Source organism: Antechinus flavipes, chromosome 3 (genome assembly GCF_016432865.1).
Source record: "Antechinus flavipes isolate AdamAnt ecotype Samford, QLD, Australia chromosome 3, AdamAnt_v2, whole genome shotgun sequence".
In the NCBI taxonomy this organism is placed as follows: Eukaryota; Metazoa; Chordata; class Mammalia; order Dasyuromorphia; family Dasyuridae; genus Antechinus; species Antechinus flavipes.
In genome coordinates this window covers 59,904,720-59,924,436 of record NC_067400.1, presented here as the reverse complement: position 1 = coordinate 59,924,436, position 19,717 = coordinate 59,904,720, and the positions used below count along the sequence as shown (strand labels likewise).

At 35.3% G+C, this 19,717-nt stretch overlaps 1 protein-coding gene across 2 annotated transcripts in view; it reads left to right on the top strand.

Annotated features, from left to right (window-relative positions):
* MOGAT1 (monoacylglycerol O-acyltransferase 1) overlaps positions 1–18,366 on the top strand; it is a 46,729-nt gene extending 28,363 nt beyond the window's left edge. For both annotated transcript variants that reach the window (XM_051983463.1, XM_051983462.1), the window contains exon 6: positions 11,054–18,366. In XM_051983463.1, the coding sequence (XP_051839423.1) occupies positions 11,054–11,208 (155 nt within the window). In that variant the 3' untranslated portion in view covers positions 11,209–18,366. The remainder of the gene's footprint in view (positions 1–11,053) is intronic.
* The last annotated feature ends 1,351 nt before the right edge of the window (positions 18,367–19,717 follow it).

Below are 19,717 nucleotides of genomic sequence, written 5' to 3'. Positions count from 1 at the left end.
AGTACATGCTATATATATAAATGTTAGCTATAAGGCATAATTAACAAAACCTTTTCCAATTTTCTCAGGTGTTAGTTCCCTTCTCCTCCCCCAAAATATTATTTTGCATTTACTTATCTAATATTTGCTGTCATTCTGGAATACTAACTTCTTGAGGGTAGGGATGATTTCATTTTTGTCTTTGAATCTCTAGTATTTAACACAATGTCTGCTACACAGAAAGCACTTAATAGATGTTCATTGAATTGAATTCTAGTGTTCTCATACTGTATTAGGGGTTATTTAATGAATAATGAATAAGTTATGGTTCCAATCTAAAAAAGATATGATATTTCATCAATATAAAGTGCTCTAGACATGGACAATTTTACATTTACCAGACCTCAGCACTCTGCTTCTACATTTTAAATAGTTTCTCCACTATAACTAGTGTTTTCCTGATTCCAAGCCCAGCATTTTCTCCATTGCACCATATTATCTTTAGTCTATACCTGTTCTGTATGAGGAGACTTTTCCCATGCTTTTATGGATTCCTAGGTCTTTGCTAATCCAATCATAGTGAAATATATTAAGTGAAAAGTTTCATGTGACAAATGATGTCATTATTCCTGCTCATGTGCACATTTGTTATATATAATAAAAATTTCATTTGGGTATCAATTCTTTGCCATGTATAAATGCTGGGGAAATAAGGCTAGAGAGTAAAAGATGGGGGTGGGTGGGTACTGAAATGCAGTTCACTGTGCATCAACAACATGATGTAGCATTTAGCAAAAAAAGAAAAAGAAACAAGCAAATGTTAGTCCTGGCTTCACTGAGAGAGGAATAGAGTCCCAAATGAGAGAGATGATTACACTGTTGCAATTTGCCCTGATTAGACCTGGGAAATATTTTTAGGAAGGACATTGATCTCTTAGATCATATCAATAGGAAGGAGAACAGAATATTGATGTGATTGAGATTGTGACATATAAAGATCAAAGAACCTGGGGGTATTTAGCCTGGAAAAGAAAAGGCTTGAAGTGCAAGGTGTTGTGGGATGAGAGAAAATTGATAGCCCTGTAGAAGGGCTGTTATGGGGAAGAAAGAACTAAATTTGTTCTGTCAGCCCCAGAAGAGAAATCTGGGAGCAAGGATGGATGTTCCAGAGAGGTAGCTATTGGCTTGGTAGGTCAGTTACCCAGCAGATACTTATTAAGTGTTTACAATGGGTCAGTTGACAGAGTAAGAACAGCACTCACCCTGGAGCCAGAAAAATTTAATTTCACGAGTTCATTTGGACCTCAGACACTTAGCTGTGTCACCCTGGACAAGCAACAATCCTGTAAAAGGTAAAATTAGCCAGAGAAGGAATTGGCAAACTACTGCAGTATCTTTGTCAAGAAAACCCCAAATGAGATCATAGTCAGATATAACTGAACAATGTGCCCACCATTGTGCTTTAAACAAAAATAAGCCCTTAGTGAGCTTGCCTTCTAATGGGGAAGACAACATATAAAACATAGCTGACAAATGGGGAGGAGGGAGATTTTAGGAGAGAAGGGGAAGGGAGAAACAAAAGTTAAAGGATTGTGAATTCCTAGCAATATGAACCAACACTATAAATGGAGTGCACCTGACATACAAAGAACAACAGATTATAAAATAATATTGAAACCATTATTGAAAAATTGGATTCTTTCCTTTGTTCATTCCATAAAGATGTTTTGCTTTACAGTGTAAGTCCTATCACTCAATGGCCTGTGCCACTCTATCCTTGACATGGATTCTTGTCAAGAAGGCTTTTTCTCACATTTCTGATTGTTTCTGGATTGACCTTGATTCACTGTGACTGTTTTGCTTTCTCTTGAGTCAGGTATGGGTTTCTGACATAAGCCATGGCAAAGCTACTGGGATCTTTGATATAATAGGTGCTAAATTTTGAGTGAATATTCATTTCAATGGCTATCAGTCTGTAGTCCAGAAATTTTCCACATATCAAATATTGCCTCATTTTCCCTCATAAATCTCTTCTGAATGTTCTCTCAGCAAACTCAGAATGTTTTCTTCAGTGTGAGATGAATTCATTAATGCTAAAAAAAAAAAAAAAAAAGCAACCAAAAAAACAACTCCATTTCAAATCCTATTAATAGAATTCCTTTAATCCTGCTAAATTTAAAGGAGATGGATTCAGTTTGGCACCTCTTCCTTTTGCCTTTATTGATCTCTCTCACTCAAAATCGATAATCCAGTCCTACCTTCTGTGGCATCTCAAATAGAATCTCTCTTCTTATAATCTCTGATAATGTTCTCATAATCTAATTTGATTTGATCCCTTACACAATGGATCATTGATTTTGAGTGGGATGTAATCTCAGAGATCGCTTTGTTTAACCCCCTAATTTTACACTTGAGGAAATTGAGAAGTGCCCTCCCCAAGGTCATACAGGAAGGACCAAAATCACTCCAAATCTAATATCCTTTCCTCTGTTCCATCCTGGGAACTGCATTTTCAGCTGACGTATCCCTAAAAGAATCTCCTGCATTTTTTGGTATACCTCATAGCACTAAATAATGCTACTAGTGTTCTTCAAGTGAGAAAAATGTTCAAAAGTTGGAGATTTTTAGTGGTCAATTTCTTTTTAAAAGATTTTCTTTTTTGGAGGCAATTGGTATTAAGTGACTTGCCCAGTGTCACACAGCTAGTCTGTATCTAGATTTGAACTCTGCTCCTCCTGACTCCAGGGCAAATTCTCTATCTGCTATATCACCTAGCTGCTCTCCATTAAAAAAAGCAAAATAAAACCAACTTCTTAAAATATCATCAAACTCTCATTATAGTAAGAAGCAGAGAGAAGTAGTTCACATTTGCATGACACTTTAAGGTTTACAAAGTACTTTTCTTACAACAATTACTCAAGCATTATTAGTACCTTTGTACAAATCAGGAAACTGAGGCATAAAGAAAGAAACTGACTCACTCTAGCTCTGTGACAGAATTTCACTCTTTTTACTTGCAGGGGCAGTGTGCCTTCCCTCTACAGCATATATTGGAGGGTTGCTGTTCCGTACATAATTTTTTTCATACCCCATTTGTAATTTACTGTCTCACTTGCCAGCATTTTTCAAGGATAAAACATACACATCTCATCCTTTTAACGTTAGAAATGGATTAATGTTTGGCATAAGTAAGAAATCTGTTTGATTTTTGTGGGAGAGCAATGCCATGTTTTGAAAAGAGGAGATCAAAGACACTTTTTATTTATCTTTGGAAGAAATAATTTGGAATACATTGGTTTTAATTTCTATTGTTGTTGTTCATTTTAAAAGAATTTATTATCCTTGATTTTTATATCCCACCTTTTTCTGGATATTTCCTCTCCTTGGATTTTGATCACTCCCATACAACAAAGAATGTCTAAATTAAAACAATCTAATACAATGCTTTATCTGACAATGCAGACAATATTCTGTAGACAATATCTAGTCATCTCTGCATCCTGGGCCATTGCCAGCCATCTTTATTTTTTTCCTGCCACTGAACTTTGATGATTCAGAGAGAATGAGGCTGATGACATTGTACAACTCTGTCTCATTTAATTCATGGCCAAGTCAAGACATTACCCCATAATGCCATCAGTTCTCTTCTAAAATAAAGAGAGGGAAACAAACATTTATTAAGTATCTTGTATATGCTAGATACTGTGCTAAATGTTTTACAATTATCTCATTTGATCCTCATAATAACTATGGAAGTGACGTGTTATGATCTCCATTTTACAATTGACAAAATTGAGACAAACAGAAATTAAGTGACTTGTTCAGTATCATACAACTAGAAAGTGTATGAAAATGAATTTGAGTTTTGTTCTTCTCAACCCCAGATCCACTGTTCTATCCAGTGCACCATTTAGCAACCTCTAAGATGGCCATCACTCTTCCTTGGGCCAGATAGTTGGAGGAGCCTTTTCTTCTCCAAAAGAAAGTTTGAAATTGCTTACTTATAATGTCATTATTTCAGATCTTTAAACTACCATGTAATTAATATTTTTTTGGTCTCGGGATATTAAAGGAGATGTGCTACTCACCTCCAAAAGTAATAAACTCAAGTATAAAGTATCTCATTGCCAAGCAAGACCTATTTGTTCTGGTTTCCACTATAATCCTTTCTAATCAGTAAAATAACTCTTATCATCCTCTCCAGCTTTAGAAAGAGCCCCCAGGCTTTCTGCTGTCTCTGTTTATCTCCTTAAAAAATATCATGCCATGGGAGATAATTCTTCACATTTTCTATATCTTTGGTTTTCCATTACCTCCAGTTACCAATACATCCTTCTCACCCCCTCTCTTACCCAGCCAATGAGTCATATCTTATAATAAAGAATAAAAAAAGAAAGAATGATAATTGGGGGTAGAAAGAGAAAGCAATTCAGCAAAACTAACCTGCAAAACTCAAGTCTGGAGGCATATACAAAATATGTAGTTTCCCTTTTTTCAACCCCTTCACTCTTCAAAAAAGGGAAATTTTTTTTCTCATTTTCTTCTAGATCAACTTCAATCATTATAATAATAGAGCATTTGGTTTTGAGTTTGGATTGCAAAATTTCTTTCTATTTACATCATTTTCATTGTGTATTTCGGTTTTCCAGACTCATGTACTTTGATTTGTATCAGTTCATAGAAATCTTCTTGTATTTCCCAGTATTCCAAATATTCAACTTCTTGTGCTTCTAGTATTGCCTTATATTCATGTTACCACAATTTTGTTTGGCCATTCCTCAGTTATTGGGGAAATACTTATTGCTATAAAATATGTACTTTGCTTTAAAAAACACTCACAAAATCTTAGAGAGGTGATTAAGAGTAATTATTCAGTAGTAATCCATGGAGTAAGTATAATTTTCAAATTTTAAAAACAAATTTTGAAATGTATTAATGTTAGCTTTAAACAAAATAATGAATCATAAGTATGCAGAACCTTCAATCTATGATTTGACAACAGCTCAGGTCATCCACAGATAATATACACATATATTCATGATAAAGTCAAGAAAACATGTATTATTCAGTTTCCTATTTTTTAAAGAAGAAATTGATGTACACTCTTACACAGTTTTAACTGCAGTATTTTAAAAAGGCTTTTTAATAGGGTTATATTTAAATAAAAAATTGGAAAGAACTCAAGGAGATAAATGGTAAAGAATGCCAGAAAGCTATTTCATTCTTTGCATAAGATAAACAGACTAAGGACCTTTCAACAAGCTACAACTTTGGGAGATTTTACCACTTTGTAGCACCTTCCTTACTGGTGCTATAAAATCATTTCTTGGTAAAAATGTCTTGTTATTTTTAAATTTTGAAACTGTGTAAACTTAAAAGTTACAGAGAAATTGCTTTCAGTAAATCTTTCTCAATCCCTAATCACATCACTGTTTGCATAACTTCCCTAACATATTACTATGATTTCTTCAGTTGTTTTCTTCCTTCCTTATTCTCTTTCTTTTTTCTTTCTTTCTCTCTCTCTTTTCTTTTTTTCTTTCCTTCTTTCTCTCTTTCTTTCATTCTCCTTTCTTTCCTTCCTTTCTTCCCTCCCTCCCTCCTTCCTTTCTTCTTTATTTCCTCTCTTCCTTCCTTCCTTCCCTCCCTTTTCAAATAAAAATATAATTTTATGATCCCAACATTCAAGGCATTCTGCAATCTGACTCTAATCCATCTTTCTACTCTTATCTCTTGTCACTTGCCTCTCATGTATTCTGCTTCCCTGTCAAACTAGAAATTATTATGATTTTCCTTGAGCCTCCTATTTCTCCCTCTCATCATTTTTTCATGCTATTATTCCTATGCATAGGAATAAACTTTACCTCCTTGCCCCAAGGTCTGCCTTTAGAGGCCTCTCCTTTTATAGCCCTCTAAGGTGTAGGTTTATGTCTCTTTCTATTGCACCCCTTTCTAGAAAGCAGCCAAATCTGTTATACCTGTATGTAACCTCAGCACATTGCCACGATTCCTTGCATATACTAACAAAAATTAATGAATCTTTGTTGATTTGTTCCTCTGTTAATATTTATAAAATTCAGTTATAGAAAATTATTCTGATAACCTTAGATGACTAGAATTCAGGTCACTATTCATCTAGATCATATTGTGATATCTTCCTAATTGACTTTTCTCAAGTCTATCCTGCTAATGATTCCTTATGCTTCATCTAACACTATTTTTTAAATTTAAAAATAATCTGTTTTGTATGGAATAAAGTGGCTGCTTCATCTTTATGTTTTTTGAACACAGAGACCAATCCAAATGTATTTGACATTCCTGTCTGGCCTCTATTGATTCCAAATATAGCACTGTATTTTTGAAAATGCAGTTCAAGTTTTATCAGTCTTTGCTAGAAACGATGACCTTCTTAGTAGATGTCTCTTCTGAGTTTAAACCAAGAACTAGAGATGGTAGCCTAAAAGTAGGAACCCATTTGGGAAAATGATGATGAACTTAAAAACCACAATGTCATTATAAGTTGAGTTCCATGAAGTTATTTCTCAACATTAAAAAATATGATCATGTCGGATTTTTACCTTGAATTTCCAGGTTCTTCCTCAACATGATGATAGGATTTCTGGAATATTCAGTACACTATATAAAAATTTGAGGCTTCATCTCAGTTTCAAAAATACATTTCTGGTAAATAAGTTGATAACTAGATTTGGAATCAAGAATCTTGGAGTCCAATTCCAATTCCTAATGCTGACTATATGTATTGGATCCTTTCCAAGTATAAAATGGAATAGATTACATGTTGTCCAAAGTGCACTGAACTAAGAACCAAGAGAGATTTGGTTTCAAGTTTTATCCTTAGAGCTCACTCTATGAGACTATGGGCAAGTTACTTGATCCTTCTGAGTCTGTCTGTCCTTTATAAAATGGAGGCAGTGCCTACTTCCATAGGGCTGTTGAGGATGAAATGAAATCAGTCTTTCATAGTTCAGTTCTGAATTACCAATCCAATATTCTTTTTCATTGGAAGTACCATACTTAATTTGGCCCTATGCTTTTCTTTTTGTCTTATTCATTTTGCTGGCTTCATTAATTTATGCAGCCCATTTATCTATCTAAAGGCAGAAACTTCAAGGAAAGGTCAAGAACAATTTAGTAGATATGATAGACAATATCATATTGTCACTGAGAGACAATGTGAGTGAAAATAGATATGGAGGAAAGAATTTTTTAAAAATGAAGGACTGTTAATAATAGAGAAGTTTGACTGGAATGTAGAGAACATGAAAAGGAATAATTCAAATAAAGTAGGTTGGAGTTAATTTTATAGGCTGAAAATGTACGTCAAGAACATTGAATACTTATAAGTACTATATAACTCAAATAGATCAATGTTAATATCCTTTTAATAGTGAAGAAAATAGCCCATCCATACCTATCCAGTTTGTGTGACTCTCATAAAATTAACATAGGGATCCACTATCTAAACCTTCCTTGCTTTCTTTTGACATCTTATGGATACATGTAGAACATGAGATCTGCCCATCAGTTAGCCCATTTTCCCTCCTAATCATACTTCCTTTTGATAGTATCTTTTAGACCCTTTCTGCCTACTTCCTTTTTTGTATTGAGTAACAATCTTCCTACATGCATCCGCAATGGACCTCTCCATTGTCATTCATGTAGTATTCTGTAACAGTTCTGTACAGACTGAAGAGTTCTGTGAATCATAGAAAAAGTTAATGGGAAAAGAAGCAAAGAAAACTATATAAAGATAAAATTAACGTATAGGGAGGAACAGTTTAAGCTCTTATGAGGAAACTGTCTACATAAATTATCATATATAAAATCAGCAAAAGAGAATCATACAGACAAAATTAATTATGGGATGTCTAATGAAAAAGCACATTAGATTAGTAATCCAGAACTGAACTCTTAACATCCAAAAATTGGCCCCCAAAATTTGCCTAATTATGCAACACTTAATGAATCTGTGATTTCATCAATGAGGATATGCCCTCCAAAGGTGCAGATCTCCACATTCTTTCATGTTCTAATATTCTTGTCCTTCCATGAACCTTCAGTAAGGAAAAAAAAATTAATGTTCTAGATGTCTTGAGATGTTTTTAAAAAAAATGTTTCTTGGCACCAGAGAAGCACAAAAGTTGTTCATTTGTTCTTGCTACATGATTGACTTGCCATCTTTACTAGTCATACATTTCTTGGATAACTTTGTTCAACAAATATATTGCAACATAAAAAGATAAAAATAATGCTAACTCACTGACTCTTTTGCAAGGATGTAAAATTGTGCAACAAAGAAAGAAGCAACATTATATATGGATAGAGAACTGGCTTTAGACTCGAGAAGTCCGGTAGTATCTAGTGCTAAGTTTATGACCTTAGAGAAGCCTCTTAATCTCTGCGTACTCCAGGCAGATTTTTGTAATTCAGAGTTATGGAATAGTTGCTATTATCTGTCTTAGTGGAAGGAGTGTCCTCACATGGAGTTCCCTATGTCAGTAAAATCACAAATCTGTATTTTAAAGGAGGAGGGAGAAATGGACATTTGCATAAAGCTCCCAATAAAACTCACCATCCCAGAAATTTCTCTGCACTTAATAAGAAGGAAAAAAAATGCAGTGAAAATCAAAGAATATTAGAACAGAAAGGCACCTTGAATCTTGAAAATGGATCAATGTTAATTTCCCCTTAAAAGTGAAGAAAACAGCCCATCTATACCTATCCAGTTTGTGTGACTCTCATAAAATTAACATAGGGAATCCACCATCTAAGGCTTCCAGGGGTCCTCAGACTAGATGCGGCAGCTGAAGATGATTATTCCCCTCACCCAGGGCTATGAAGTTTCTTTATTTAAAGGCCCACAAAACAAAGTTTTTGTTTTTACTATAGTCCGGCCCTCCAACAGTCTGAGGGACAGTGAACTGGCCCCCTATTTAAAAAGTTTGAGGACCCCTGCGAGTCCTTGCTTTCTTTTGATATCTTACGGATACATGTAGATAAGCTGAAACCCAGGAAGGTGATAATTTGTCTCACTGGTTAATGAAGAAGTTGAACTAAAACATAAGTATTCTGATGCCCAAGCCAGTCTTCTCTCTACTATACCACACCATTTTTCTCTCACTATATTTGATCCCCATCCCTAATGAAAAATGAAAACTTTAGTTATGATTGGTTTTTAATGAGATCTATTCTGCTCCCTTACTGCTTGTGTATAGTTAGTGTAATTGAGTGTTACTTTTGCTTCTGACCTGTTAAAGAAAACTGAGTTTAAGCATCTGAGGTTCTATCTATTTAGAATGCAAGACAAATTGAGAAAAATCAATTCTGCAATTTGGACATGTAATCTCTGTAATCATGTAATGTAACAGGACATTACCTATACTGATGTCATTTTTATTTCTTTTTTACATTCTATCTCTCTAGAGATAATAATGTTAATCTGAGGATTATGGTATAATAATAATTATGCTTTAATAATAATTCCTATTTTAAATAATATTTATTATTAATCTCACCCCCCATCAGTCTACTTCTGATAGATTTTCTAATTACTATTTTCTATTGTAAACTCCTTTAAGACAGGCATTATCTTTTGCCTTTTTAAAAAAAAAATATTCCCAAGGTTTATATTCCCAAAGCACAATGCCTAACACAAAAAGCACTTAATAAATGTTTGTTGATTGGTTCATTGTTCGAGGTTATATAACACTAGGGATTCTCAGAGATCTGGTGGAAGAAACCATTTCTTAAACAGAGAGCCCTACTCCATTGTCAGTAAGCCAGTTTAACCTTTTCTTGTATTGTAGATCCCCTTGGCCAATTGGGTGAAATCTAGGGACCCCTTTCAGATTATGTTTTTAAATGCCTGAAATAAAGTATAGAACATTACATTAGGAAATCCATTTTATTGAAAGAAAATTTTAACATATATATCTATAAAATATTATATATTATGTAATGTGTATAATATAATATATTTATATAAATATATATAATATATGTTAACATATATTATATATATTTAAAGATCACAGTACCCAGGTTAAAAGCTCTTGCTCTAGACCTAACTTGATTTCATGTCCAGGCCACTTGGAGTTGAATAAAGTCTAATTGTTGCTTGACCTATCACATACAGGATAGTAATTTTTATTTTGTGGAGCTGAGAAGCAGGATTGAATCAAACCAGCAGGGGGCATCATGAGTAATGCAGAAACCTCACCATAAGTAGGTTTATGAAATGGTCTATTTCTTCTTAAGAGAAGAAAAAACAAACAATTCCTCCCTCCTGTCCCCCTACCTAGTTTCTTCAGTTTAGGTAAAATCCAAATAAGTGTGCTGGATCCATGAGATAAGTGGAAAAGCTTTCATACTTTAAATACTTCTAGAAGTTGTACTGATTTCTAATAGATGTTAATCAAGGGAGGCCATGCTAAACACACACATACCCCTTACCCTTGTAATCCACTGCTGCTTGTGATCTTTAGTCTTGCATTAGTGTCTGTAATTCTGCTATTAGGAAATACTTGCTCCTTTCACAGAAAAGTCTCTTTTAATCCTCAGTGGACTTGGCTCTCAGTTGGAACTGAATTATATTTCAAAATGTAAAATCACTGAGAATCAGTCTAGAGGCACAATAAGGAATGGGGACAATGAGGGGGTAGCCCACAGTATTCAGTGAGCTTGGGGTCATTAATCAATAGTAAGGCCCTGTGGTCTGGCTGCCAGCTGTGCCAGACAGAGAATGTCAGTGACCTTGGTGGAGGGCAGTGTTCACATAAACCCACAGCTGCATTTCAGACAGTAGCTCATTTGACAAAGTCAAAACCACCAGGGTACTGACAGTACAGTGTTGGCAAAGGAGGCAAGTGTTTCTGTTTCATATCTAATGGGATGGTATGCATTCAGGCAAGACGAGAGGAAAACTAAATTTGGAGTTAACAGGCTGCAGGCAGAGAAATTGGATGCCTCTATTCCAGTCTCCTTTTATGGATGATAAAATGTATATAAAGATATGGATATATAACCTGTGGCATTCTTACATTCTGTATTCTTGCAGTGGGCCACCCTATCCCTGTTCGACAGAATCTGCACCCCACACCAGAACAGATTGATGAATTGCATCAGACCTACCTGGAGGAATTAAGAAAATTATTTGAGAATCACAAAAGAAAGTATGGAATCTCAGAACAGGAAACTCTCATTTTTAAATAAACATGGCTGTGGAAGGTGTCAAAGACGTCACAAGAACTTTCTGGCATTGAAAGAACTGTCTCTGAATCCATAACAACTGGTGCCTGTCAAAGACTATGTTGTGCATTTAATGAGTGTTTAAGTTATAAGAGGGCCTGGATTTTTTTTTCCTTTCAAATACTGTGTCAAATTACCACATGTTGCCTTCAGCCGCAGTGATATTAATATACAAAAATCCATCTAGAGGAGAGAGCTATTAAAAGCACCTATGTAAAGGTCCTTAAATTTAAGAATTATCTAAAGATAATATTCAAACTCCATTTTTTGCAGGTCACAAGTTCTAAGAGTGATGGGAAAGGGCTGGGTTTATTTTTGTCAATCAGTTAATATTTATTAAGCACTAGACAATGTGTTAAGCTCTGGGGATACAAAAAATGTAAAATGCAGACAATCCTTTTACAAAATGCCGGGCTCTGTGCTAAGTTCTGGAAATACAAAGAAAGATAAAAGGCAGACAATTTCTGTCCTTAAGGAACTTACACTCTAATGGAGACCACATGTATAAACTATATATACATGTGTGTAACATACTATATATTACATGTATACATACATACATATATAGGATAAATTGGAAATAATCAGCAGTGGGAAGATGCTAGAATGAAGAGGATTGAGGAAAAGAAGTTGGGATTTTTAACTGGGTCTTGAAGGAATTTAGGAGGCAGAGATGAAAAGAAGAACATTTCATGCTTATATATAATCACAAAATATTAAAATTGTGAGTTTTAAAAATGTGAGATAAATTTTAGACTTTGAGAAAAACTGGACTGTTCAATTTAGACAACTTTCTTATGCTCTCTGAATCCTGGTTTTCTTTATCTTTTAAATGAAGGAGTTAGTTAAGATATCCTTTTGAAATTTCATCCTACTCTAAATCTACGTACCTGCGGTCCTTCATTTTCAAAAAGTTTGGAAATATTTTCACTGTTCAGTGCTGCTATTGTTAAGTAGCACAGTTGTGGTCCTACACAGGTGGACTATCAATTTGCTAATGCATATCATCACTTGACAAAAAGAATCAGAGGTGCAATGTTATTCCTGAAGCAATGGGCTATTAGCTGATGCTGTTACTTAATACACAGACCATTTGAGTCTTTTGGGTATACTAGCTAACTTCTTTGAGAACTCTCACACTTGTGTGCAATTGTCGAATCTGCCATAGGAAGGCCAAAGCCAATGATAGCAGTCATCAACTCTCCACACCTCCCTATTTGAATTCATATTTGAACATAGAGAAATGTGCTCATCTGTCATTGAGTTTAACTAAAGGCCCACACATTTTGCATGGGTCATTATTATGAGAGATTTTTACAGTGATGTAAATAAGTGTTAAAAATGGTCCAAGTGATTCTTATCTTGCAAAAGACCCCCTACTTGGGGCAGTTAGATGGCAATGGATAGAGCACCAACCCTGACATTAGGAGGACCTGAGTTCAAATAAGGCCTCAGATAGTCAGAAGCTGTGTGATCCTGGGCAAGTCACTTAACCCCTATTGTCTCCTCCTCCCTAAAAACAAAACAACAAAAATAACTCCTGCAGAAAGAAGGCCCTCTTCCCAAGGATTTATTCAGTGATTTTAGTCATGTCTGACTCTTCATGACCCCTTTGGAAGGTTTTCTTGGCAAAGAGATGGCTATCATTTCTTTCTCCACTTCCAAAGGATGGCAACACATTTTCCATAATGGACATAGGGATAAACTACCCCAAGATTGAGACTCAGAATTTGAGATTTTGGAGGGCCTTCAGTAGTCATTTAATCTAATCCAAATACAAAAGGAATCCCCACTACGTTAGCTAACAAGTAATTATCCAACCTATTCTTTGAAGTCTTAAAGGTATAAGATAAGGAGATACAAAACAAAAGGATAATCATAACAGACAAAGGACAGTGAGAAGCAAAGGGAACTAGAAATAGAGTGATCTGTTCTCTTATTTCTGAGCACATTAATTAATTAAGCAATTAAGCATTCATTACTTTTCTAAGAGTGCCTGGTACTGTCCTAGGTGCTGAGGACAAATACAATCAGCTAGTTCTATCCTCAAGGAGACTTTAGTCTATTTGGGGGAATAGGGAATACAATATCACTGTGATGGGATAGAGGTAGAGAGACTAATAACTGGGGGGATCTACACAGGTTTTTTGAAGTGAGCTAAAGGTTTCCAGAGACAGAGGTGAAGTGAATGCTACAATTATACAGTATATCTGTACAAAGGCCCAGTCATGAGAAATGGATTGTTTTGGATAGAGAATGGCAACTAAGTCATTTTGGCTGGAGTATGGAGTGGATGGAAAGGAATAGTAATATGTAACCAGCCTGGGAAGGTAGGCTAGATCTAGTTTTTATTGGACATTCAGTGTCAGAGAGGGATTTATATTTCCCCCAAAAAAATATTAGGGAACCAGTGAAGTTTTCTTAAACAAGGGAGTTACAGGGAGACCTGGCTATATGTGGAGACTGAATTGGAGAGAAGAAAGCCAGATGCCAGAAAAATAAGTAGGAAGCCATAGGAGAGATGATGAGAGCCTGCTATATCACTTTAAGATCATCCATATTTGATCACTTCATTAGACCCTGAGAGCATCACTTTATTGCAAGTATTTGATGTTTATGATGACTTTCAAGGTTATAACTTTAAAAATAAATGGGTCTTTACCTATGATTCCACTGAGCAGAAAATCCCCAAATTAGAAACACTGTTGATGCAGGTCAACAGCTCGTCCACAACTGCATAATATAGTGGTAAGCAGGGGATGGGGAAGTGGGAGGAATGAGGATGGACTAAGGAGTGAGTGTTATGTCCAGGGTCACTGAGCTAGTATATGTCAGAAGCAGTTCCTGAACTCAGGTACTTCTGATTCCAAGTGTGGCTCTCTATCCACTATACCATAACGATATAGGATTCTTTTAAGGTTTCATGATCAGAATGAGTACACTCTAAATCCATTAGTAGGCAAGTCAAATGCCCACAGTTGTGATAATTCCAGCTTTAAAAATATATATATGTTAAGATTATCAAAGCTAAAAAGTTTGTAGTTGACCTTGGGGTTGAGTTCACTATCTGTTATGGAGAAAATTAAATCCTGTACCATGTTCCCAAACCAAGCCACCTGCACTCCAACCATTATCCTCGTCTTGCCTTTCCTCCCTCCCCTAGAACCTTGGTCTCTCGAACCATCTTAGCCTCTGATAGGAGAGCCTTTGTCTTTTCTTTGTGTGGGATTTAGGCCACCATTTTCAAACCGTAAGAACCTTTTCTAAGCTTTCCCTTATATATATTTTTTCCTAACTATTAGAAGGTAAATTCCTTGAAGACAGAAACTGCTCTGTTTATATTTGTATACCTAAGCTTTGGCACAGTTCTGACAGACACATAGTAAGCACTTAATAAATGTTATATCTATTTGTTGATCTATTTTTCTAACCTATTTTATCTAGTTTATCTAAACCCCTGTCTCTAGGCATCAGCTCAATGTTCATAGTAATCAAGAAAAGATTAAATAATGATCTATAGTCTATTTAAGAAAGCATGGAAGTATATGGTGCATTTTTTGAAAATATTGTCATCAAAAAAAGTTGTGAGTGCTTAAAAGGATAAGCTTTATAAAATTCACTTATGTAAATATCAGTATTTGATAATGCCAAATAAATAAGGTGCTACTGTACTTTTGCCTTTTGGGGTTATAATCTACTAAAAGTCACAGCAAAACAAAACTAGATCAAGCCTTCATCCATTTTTGGCAATATCTACATATAATTCCTCTTAAAATTCAATTTAGTTTGAATTCAGAGTTCAAAGTAATACTTTAATTCTCTAGAATTCACTGCTATCCTCAAGGAGTTTGCCAAAATGATTCCTTCATTTCCCATAGTACATTTCCTATTTCCTCATTCCTCTCCTGCCAAAGCTCTACTTAAAATTGTTCCCTTTGCACTGGATATGGCATCACTTTCTAGATTTCCTTTAAAAGGTCTTCATTTTATTAAATTTTATGTTTTTGAATAAACAAATTGATTTTCTCTCTCCACCACTGGTTTAACCCTAATCCTACCACCATGGGAGTAGTAGCCCTTACAGTAAATCTGTATACTCAAACAAATCAAATTTCTTTCAAAAAATATGTTTCATTCTGAAAAAAAAATGTTTTTAAAGATCCACTTCTAAATTATTTGGAAACAATTAGACTTTTAAAAAAAAATTCTTACCCTGTTTCCTCTACTTGTCCCTCTGGGCTACACTAGAAGTGTGGTAATTAGGTAAGCAGACTACTAATCTTTTGCTGTTTAGATTTTCTAGAATCTCAAATAATCCAATACATAATGTTCATTGAAAAGTTAACATGACTAATAATTGGAATCAACCTCATTTGTAGGAAAATAGTCCCAAGAAGCTCACGTGAATGTTATTCTTATGTTGGCTTGTATTATATCACTTAAAAACTTATTTTTATATTTCAGTGTTTGTCATAACACAAATATAGTGCATAATTTGAATTTCCATGTGTTCTGCTGAGGTTAGGCTGAGTTATATGCTTTTATTTAAAATATACAAAAGCACTATTTTTCCCTAGGTTGAGGATACAGATCCGCAAATGCTTTATACTACCAAATAATTTTCAGAGTACTTGCACATATATTATTTTGTATGATTCTCACAGCAAGCTTATAAAAGTATACCTTATAAGGGTAGATGATCATAGACTCATTTTATAGATGAAATTGAGGCACAAGAAAAATCAAATGCCTTGGCTAAAATTATAAATCTAATAAATTCTCTGAATCCTGTCTTCTTTCCATTAACCTATTTGTCCTCATTTTTTCGTATACAAATTTTTCATTTTCTGTCCTAATCCACAGAGCCAGGAGATGATATGATGTTCATGTAACAGAAACATGTAGGCCAGGGCAGGCAATAAACGGCCCTAAAACACATCTCTTCTTTATATATTATGGTTGAGCACATTTAATTTTTGGAGAGTACCGCTTTAAGAGATGAAGATTTTCCTTTTTTGCCTTGATCAGGGTAAACTTCCTGAATCTGGAATCTCAGTTCATTCTCTATATCTCTTTTACTTATTGCTTTGAAATAAAAGAAAAGACCACATGCAGTTAATACCCAGGGAATGTAGTATGAACACGCTTTTACTGACTGTTGATTTCTTTTTTTTTTTTTTTTTTTCGTTCTCCAGCTGATCCTTAATTTGGGATGTGGAATAAGAATAGAAAGGAAGAAAAAGGTTAATTCTCCCAGTCTTGCTAATGTCCCATTGACCCCTGGGTTCAGCACGGGCCCAACTTAGCACAGCATGGACTCTGTTCTAGGGCCCGACTTTGGGTCTGATTCTGGAACCAATTTTCGTGTTCCTGGGCACAAATCCATATACTATTTTATTGTTGTTGTTCACTTGTGTCTGGTTTTTTTGGTGGACCCCCCCCCCCCCAGGGTTTTCTTGGCAAAGATACTTGAGTAGTTTGCCATTTCCATTTCCAGGGAGTCCCCATTTTACAAAATTGAGACAAATTAAGTGACTTGCTCAGAGTCACACAACTAGTAAGTGTTTGAGATCAAATCTGAATTCAGAACTTTCTGATTCCAGACCAGTGCTCTATCCACTGTACCACCTAGCTACCCCATCATGTACCATAGAATGGTTGAGAAGTCGTTTGTGCTTTCTGGGGCTAATGTGAAACTTAGCTACTCCTGTTGCGTTCTAGTACAAAGCCCCTTGCTTCTCAGTAGTCTGTTTCCACATCCATGGCATGTTGTTTGGGCTGTAACCAGAACAGAGAGGACACAGGCGTCTCTTTGCCTTACCAATGTCTTTCTATTTTTTAGATTTCCACTTCTGAAGAGTCCTTTCACTTTTATCCATAATGATCACATAACCAGAGTAGGAAGCCATATATTTGATGCCATCTTTTTCCTATTTCATCCTTGCTTGATGTTCTTTCTCTAGTATTCGTTGTTCAGTCCTGTCTGACCCTCCATGACTTTTTCTTAGCAAAGATACTGGAATGGTTTACCATTTTCTTTCCCAGATCATTTTCCAGATGAGGAAACTGAGGCAAACAGGGTCAAGTGACTTGTTTAAGGTTATATAACTAGTAAGTGTCTGAGACCATCTGCACTTGAACTCAGGTCTTCCTGACTCTAGTTTGATGCTCTATTCACTAGGCCACCCAGAATCTAAAGAGATTATTTCTTACCAACTCTGTTTGAGAGAAGACTTACTACTGCTTTTTTCCCCAGAGTCACTGTGATCTAAGGCAGTGTGCTAATTGGTTCTAATTCCCTAAGTAAAAGAAAACATATACCTGAGGGGTTCATATTGTAACAAGCTTAGTATTTCAAAGAGCTGAGCTTGGAATTATAGGTAATGGGTTCAGATCCTACCACCACTATTTACTATCCTGGGAAAATCATTTCCCCTGGGAGCCTTATTTCTAAAATAAGGGGTTGAACTAAGTGATAGATGTAATGACCGCGTATTTAAAGTCAGCCGGAGTCAGGAATTCAGGTTAAGGGAAAAATCTTCAATATTTATTGAAGTGAAGAGGTGAATAAAGATTGCTATAGCAAATATAGGCAAGAAAGATTGCGATAGCAAATATAGGCAGTTGCGACAGGAAGCCAGCTAAGAGAGAGAGACGCGAGCCGAGCCAACCATGGCAATGGCAGTCCCAAAAGCCTCCCCTCCCCTTCCTTTTCCACTCCCCTGCCTCCACCCACCAAAATCGTCATTTCCTATACAACACATCAGGACTTGCACAAAGAGTGGGTGGGGGCCATTCTTTCTCCAAGCTTATATATTAATAGAGTATGGTCCAATTACTATTTTGCCTCATGTGCTTGGGACCTCAGTGCATCAACTCAAGCCTCAGCCCATTACAGATAGATAACATTTTTTTTTCAGAATCACAATTCAATTTTCTTTCTCTTTAAATTGTGTAATGGTATACATATTTGTCTTTGCTAAAAAATAATTTTGGGGGATGGCAAATAGCAAATTTTTGTGTTATGTGAGCATATGTGATGTTTTTGTTCTCTTTTCTAGTATTATGACCCAGATTGAAAGTCTTTGAACAATAAAAATGTTTTCATACTCAAATCATAAACACATGTCATTTTTATCTTAAATTGAATTATCCTAAATTGAAAAGAAAGGTTAAATTTAATGACATACTTTTGTAGGTTTAATTATAATAAGTGAAATGGTTACTAAGTGCCCAATGAGTGGCTTACCCAATAAAGCAGGATGATGTCTTGGCTGGCCTTGGAGTCAGAAAAACCTTGATTCATGTCCTGCTTTTGACAAATATTGACTTTGTGGCCCCAACCCTCTTAGTGCCCCAAGCAGACTAAGTTATAGGCAAGTTGATGATTTGCATTTGGAAGGAGAAAGGAAGCCTTCATATAATACTTACTATGTGACAGGCACTGTATCCTTGATGAAAAAATTTTCCTTACTAATGAAATTACAAACTTGGACCTTCTCATGCCAAAGGTTAAAAATATTGAATATTTCCAATTCTGTTTAGGGAATATAATATAAAATGAAAAGCAAGAATGGGACTGATAGATCATGAATTCTGTTAAAAATGCACAAGACATTTTTAAGTATTGGGGATATGGGAAAAATAATGCTTTTCCTCAAAAAAAAAAAAAAAACTTAGAGATTAACATAGGAATAAGACACAGGGGCACCTAGATGATACAGTGGATAGAGTGCTGGGCCTGAAGTCAGAAAGACTGATCTTCCTGAGTTTAAATCCAACCTTTGACACTTACTAGCTAACTAGTTGCTTGGGCAACTCACTTAACCCTGTTTGTCTCAGTTTCCTCATCTATCAAGTGAACTGGAGAAGGAATTGCCAAACCATTCCAGTATCTTTGCCAAGCAAACCCAATGTAGGGTTAAAAAGAGTTGGACATAACTGAAAGGAGTGAACAAAAAAGGCAAATATACAAATAATTATAGTACAAATTATATGAAAGGTATAGAAGTTCAGACAGATCATGATATGGGTTATTCAAGAAGAATGAGATTTCTTATGGTTGGAGTAATTAAGAAAAGCTTCATCAAAGAGATGGCATCTGAGATGGAAAATTAAAAAAAAGGAGGGATTTCTACAGATAAATCTGAAAGAGGGAGGAGGAGACTTTTTCAGCTTACCAAGGTACCAAAGTATTAAACATAAATTCAAAATTGGGGAATTGTGAATTGTATGGTTTAACTAAAAATGTTTACCAGAGAAACTTGATATGCTTGTTAGATAGACTAGAGTCAAATTATGGCCAATGTTGAATAATAGATTAAGGTCTTTAAGGAAAGGATAGCTGGTTACTTGTCAGAGATGTTATACAGAAGATTCCTTTCAATTATGGATTAAAGTAGATGACCTCTGAAGTCTCTTTCAACACTTAAGATTCTGCACTTTTTGAGTTTGTATATTATTGGATGAGCAA